Source organism: Salvelinus alpinus, chromosome 2, assembly GCF_045679555.1.
Source record: "Salvelinus alpinus chromosome 2, SLU_Salpinus.1, whole genome shotgun sequence".
Classification (NCBI taxonomy): domain Eukaryota; kingdom Metazoa; phylum Chordata; class Actinopteri; order Salmoniformes; family Salmonidae; genus Salvelinus; species Salvelinus alpinus.
This window is the reverse complement of record NC_092087.1, coordinates 94,316,618-94,322,617: the sequence shown is the minus strand read 5'-3', so window position 1 is coordinate 94,322,617 and position 6,000 is coordinate 94,316,618. Positions and strand designations below refer to the sequence as shown.

At 36.9% G+C, this 6,000-nt stretch overlaps 1 protein-coding gene across 1 annotated transcript in view; it reads left to right on the top strand.

Annotated features, from left to right (window-relative positions):
- The first annotated feature begins 2,645 nt into the window (after positions 1 to 2,645).
- LOC139545533 (adhesion G protein-coupled receptor E5-like) overlaps positions 2,646 to 6,000 on the top strand; it is a 47,357-nt gene continuing 44,002 nt past the window's right edge. Inside the window, exon 1 of the mRNA XM_071353426.1 lies at positions 2,646 to 2,927. Within this exon, the coding sequence (XP_071209527.1) occupies positions 2,897 to 2,927 (31 nt within the window). The 5' untranslated portion in view covers positions 2,646 to 2,896. The remainder of the gene's footprint in view (positions 2,928 to 6,000) is intronic.

Genomic DNA, 6,000 nt, shown 5'->3' with positions numbered 1-6,000 from the left:
TTCAGACCATATTTCAGATTTTCTAAGCGTTTTACAGCGAAAACACAATAAATCGATAAGTTAGCATACCACATGTGAAAACGTTACAAGAGCATCGATTCCAGCCAAAGAGCGCTATAACGTAATCACCGCCAAAATATATTAATTTTTTCACTAACCTTCTCAGAATTCTTCCGATGACACTCCTGTAACATCATTTTACAATATACATATACAGTTTGTTCGAAAAGGTGCATATTTAGCCATACAAAACCGTGGTTACACAATAAAAATACTAGGAAATCAAGCCTCAATATGTCTGACGTCATCTATCAGAGTGATCTAGTTTAATTGAAAGCTAATCATATACTTGACTAAAAAATACAGGGTTGACAGCAATCGAAAGACAAATTAGTTCTTAATGCAACCGCTGATTTACATTTTTAAAATTATCCTTACTTTTCAATACAGGGTTGGCCAAGTGAAGCTATACCAAACAAAATGGTGAAATATGCGTTTAAAATTTTTCGACAGAAACACGATTTATCATATTAAATATTGCTTACTTTGAGCTGTTCTTCCATCATATTCTTGGGCAATGTATCCTTTCTATGTTATAAACGTCTTTTGGTCGATAGATGTCCTCTGTCCTTCGAAATGTCCACCACCAACGACCGACACCCTAAAACGTGTCCAAACCTTCAGAGTGCACAATAAAGAAATTCCTCAAAATCGCACTAAACGGATATAAATTGCTATAAAACGGTTCAAATTAAATACATTATTTTGTTTTTAACAACTATAACGACTGAAAACATGACCGGAGAAATATTGCTGGTTAGAAAACGATTTGGAACGAGGCAGGTCCGATGGCCTTCACGCTTGAGGCGCACGTTGAGAAAGGGGGGTCTCTGTACATTTTTGTCATTTATAATGGCTGTGAACGTCCCATCGATTCCATTGAAAACGTGATGACGTACAGACACCCAGAGGAAGACGTAGGCAGTGTCGGTTTCTTCATAGCATTCACTGTCGCCTTAAAAACAGACCCCAGATCAGAGGTAAAAATTTCTGAAATCTGAACCCTGTCATGAAAAGTGCTGTAGAAATTGTTCTGTACCACTCAGAGACAAAATTCCAACTTCTATAGAAACTAGAAGGTGTTTTCTATCCAATAATAACAATAATATGCATATTGTACGATCAAGAATTTAGCACGAGGCAGTTTAATTTGGAGACACAAATATGCTAATGCGGAACAGCACCCCCTATAGTTGCAAGAAGTTTTAAGAACTAATTTATCTTTCATTAGCTGTCCAACTTGTATTTTTTTAGTCAAGTTTATGAATAGTTTTCGATTAGAATAGGTGCTAATCCAAGATGGCGCCGGACAGATTATTTAAGTTTTGCCCACTATTCTAATTGTATAACCACGATTTGTGCCACTAAATATGCACATTTTCGAACAAACTCTATATGCATTGTGTAATATGATGTTATAGGACTGTCATCTGAAGAATTCTGAGAAGGTTAGTGAAAAAATTAATATCTTTTGGTGACTTATACTAATCGCTATGTTTTTGCTTGAATCAATGCTGTTGTGATGTTTGCTATTGTGGTAAGCTAATATAACGTTATATTGTGTTTTTGCTGTAAAACACTTAGAAAATCTGAAATATTGTCTGGATTCACAAGATCTGTGTCTTTCAATTGCTGTATGCTGTGTATTTTTAAGAAATGTTTTATGATGAGTAATTAGGTAATACACGTTGCTCTCTGTAGTTATGCTAGTCGCTTTGGTGAGTTTTGTGATAGTGGCTGCAATGGTAAACTATGATTTATACCTGAAATATGCAAATTTTTCTAACTAAACATATGCTATACAATAAATATGTTATCAGACTGTCGTCTGATGAAGTTTTTTCTTGGTTAGTGGCTATTTATATCTTTATTTGGTCGAATTAGTGATGGCTACCTATGCAGGAAAAAAATGGTGGGAAAAAAGTTGTCTTTTTTTGCTATGGTGGTTAGCTAATAGAAATACATATTTTGTCTTCCCTGTAAAACATTTAAAAAATCGGAAATGATGGCTGGATTCACAAGATCTGTATCTTTCATTTGGTGTCTTGGACTTGTGATTTCATGAACATTTTATTATATGATATCCCTGTAGCTTTAGGCTAGGCTATGCTAGTCTGCTTTTTTGATGAGGATGCTCCCGGATCCGGGATGGGTAGCAATGAAAGGTTTTAAAGTGGTTGTCTGGTTGAATAACTATCTCTCTCTCTGTACTCTCTCTCTCTCTTTTTTTTTCTTTCCCTCTACCCTTCCTATTTCTCTCTCAGCACTATGTTCCTCTGGGCTTGGTTTCAGGAGCTATTCAGAAGCTATTCAGAGAAGTCTGAGAGAGAGAGACAAAGAGAGGGAGAGAGAGAGATAGAGAGACAGAGAATTGAACAGTGAATGAGTAAACATAATTTCCATGTCAAGAATAAGAGAGGGAACAGGAGAGAAACAAGGATTGATTATAAGAAGAGAAAAATATACACTCATCAGAAGATGTGGAGAGAAAGAGAAGGGGAAGGAGAGGAAGGGAAGAGAGAGGGGGAGGGTGAAACGGAGAGAAAGAGAATTGGAAGGAGAGATCATGAGAGAAAAGGAAGAAGAAAGAAAGAGAGAGAGGGGGGAGTGTGAAACAGAGAGAATGGGGCGCGTTCTAACAGAAAGAGGAAGAGAGAGCAGAGAGAGGAACTAAATATTTTCTTTCTCACCCCATGTGGCTTAAACTGTGAGAACTTTTTTCTTCAATCTGAATTCAACTGTAAAACAGATTTAATCTCAGACTGATTTTTCTTGTGGGACTAGTTTTATTAGGATCCTACTAGTTGTCTGGATATAATACCAGTCTGTCTTTGAGATGGGGTCCAGAACTCTGCTACTTGTTCTGGGTGAGTCTAACCTTGTATATCTTTGGAACTTGACTAGTTGTGTGTTTGTGAGTATGTGTGTGTGTGTGTGTGTGTGACGGAGTGACAAATAGATAGAAAGGTGGTATTTCATAATTCATTGTCAGTTATAGTTGAATGGCTACAGAATATTCCAACCATTTACCAACCATGAACCAACCATGGATATAGAGTTAATGTTACAACCCTATCTAAGACATGTATAAACTACAAGACTACCTACAATTATGTACTGAACAAACACGATCCAGAGCATCCCAAACATGCTCAATGAGTGACATGGTGAGTATGCAGGCCATGGAAGAACTGGGATATTTTCAGTATGGTTGCAACATGGGGCAGTGCATCATCATTCTGAAACATGAGGTGATGGCGGCGGATGAATGGCACGACAATGGGCTTCAGGATCTCATCACGGTACCTCTGTGTATTCAAGTTGCCATCAATAAAATGCAATTGCGTTCATCGTCCCGAGCTTATGTCTGCCCATACCATAACTCCACCGCCACCATGGGGCACTGTGTTCACAATGTTGACATCAGCAAACCACTCCCTAACACGACGTCATACATGTAGTCTGTGGTTGTTAGTCTTGTTAGGCGTACTGTCAAATTCTAAAAAACGTTGGAGGCTTATAGTAGAGAAATTAAGATTCAATTCTCTGGCAACAGCTCTGGTGGACATTCCTCAAGTCAGCATTCAAATTACACACTTCCTCAACTTGAGACATTGTGGCATTGTGTTGTGTGACAAAACTGGACATTTTAGAGTGGCCTTTTATTGTCCCCAGCACAAGGTGCACCTGTGTAATGATCATGCTGTTTAATCAGCTTCTTGATATGCCACACCTGTCAGGTGGATAGATTATCGGGGCAAAGGAGAAACGCTCACTAACAAGGATGTAAACAAATTTGTGAAAAAAAATTGACAGACAAAAGTGTTTTGTCCGTATGGAAAATTTCTTGGATATTTTATTTCATTTCATGAAACATGGGACCAACACTTTACATGTTGTGTTTATATTTTTGTTCAGTGTAGTTTCTTGACAGTTTAAGTGTGTATAGACAGTTTTAGTGTGTATAGACAGTGTTAGTGTGTATACTGTAGTGCATTCGGAAAGCATTCAGACCCCTTGACTTTTTCTATCATTTGTTTTATTACAGCCTAACTATAAAATGGATTGAATCATTTGTTCCCCCTTGTCAATCTACACACAATATCCCATAACAACATTTTTTTTTTTTTTGCAAATGTATTAAAAGTAAAAAACAGAAAGACATTATTTAAATAAGTATTCAGACCCTTTGCTATGAGACTCTAAATTGAGCTCAGGTGCATCCTGTTTCCATTGATCATCCTTAAGGTGTTTCTACAACTTGATTAGAGTCCACCTGTGGTAAATTCAATTTATTGGACATAATTTGGAAAAGCACACACCTATCTACAGAAGGTCCCACAGTTGAGCAAAACCCAAGCCATGAGGTCGAAGGAATTGTCCGTAGAGCTCTGAGACAGGATTGTGTTGAGACACAGATCTGGGGAAGGGTACCAAAACATGTCTGGAGCATTGAAGGTCCTCAAGAACACAGTGGCCTCCATCATTCTTAAATGGAAGAAGTTTGGAATCACCAAGACTGGCCGCCCGGCCAAACTGAGCGATCGAGGAAAAAGTAGTTGTGTTATGGATGTAGAACTATGTTCAGATAGTTATGTTATGGATGTAGTACTGTGTTCAGGTAGTTGTGTTATGGATGTTATGGATGTAGTACTATGTTCAGGTAGTTATGTTATGGATGTAGAACTATGTTCAGATAGTTATGTTATGGATGTAGTACTGTGTTCAGGTAGTTGTGTTATGGATGTTATGGATGTAGTACTATGTTCAGGTAGTTATGTTATGGATGTAGTACTATGTTCAGGAAGTTGTGTTATGGATGTAGTACTATGTTCAGGTAGTTGTGTTATGGATGTAGTACTATGTTCAGGTAGTTATGTTATGGATGTAGTACTATGTTCAGGTAGTTATGTTATGGATGTAGTACTATGTTCAGGTAGTTGTGTTATGGATGTAGTACTATGTTCAGGTAGTTGTGTTATGGATGTAGTACTATGTTCAGGTAGTTATGTTATGGATGTAGTACTATGTTCAGGTAGTTATGTTATGGATGTAGTACTATGTTCAGGTAGTTATGTTATGGATGTAGTACTATGTTCAGGTAGTTATGTTATGGATGTTATGGATGTAGTACTATGTTCAGGTAGTTGTGTTATGGATGTTATGGATGTAGTACTATGTTCAGGTAGTTATGTTATGGATGTAGTACTATGTTCAGGTAGTTATGTTATGGATGTAGTACTATGTTCAGGTAGTTATGTTATGGATGTTATGGATGTAGTACTATGTTCAGGTAGTTGTGTTATGGATGTAGTACTATGTTCAGGTAGTTATGTTATGGATGTAGTACTATGTTCAGGTAGTTATGTTATGGATGTTATGGATGTAGTACTATGTTCAGGTAGTTATGTTATGGATGTAGAACTATGTTCAGGTAGTTATGTTATGGATGTAGTACTATGTTCAGGTAGTTATGTTATGGATGATGTACTATGTTCAGGTAGTTATGTTATGGATGTTATGGATGTAGTACTATGTTCAGGTAGTTATGTTATGGATGTAGTACTATGTTCAGGTAGTTATGGATGTTATGGATGTAGTACTATGTTCAGGTAGTTATGTTATGGATGTTATGGATGTAGTACTATGTGCAGGTAGTTATGTTATGGATGTAGTACTATGTTCAGGTAGTTATGTTATGGATGTTATGGATGTAGTACTATGTTCAGGTAGTTATGTTATGGATGTAGTACTATGTTCAGGTAGTTATGTTATGGATGTAGTACTATGTTCAGGTAGTTGTGTTATGGATGTTATTGATGTAGTACTATGTTCAGGTAGTTATGTTATGGATGTAGTACTATGTTCAGGTAGTTGTGTTATGGATGTTATTGATGTAGTACTATGTTCAAGTAGTTATGTTATGGATATTATTGATGT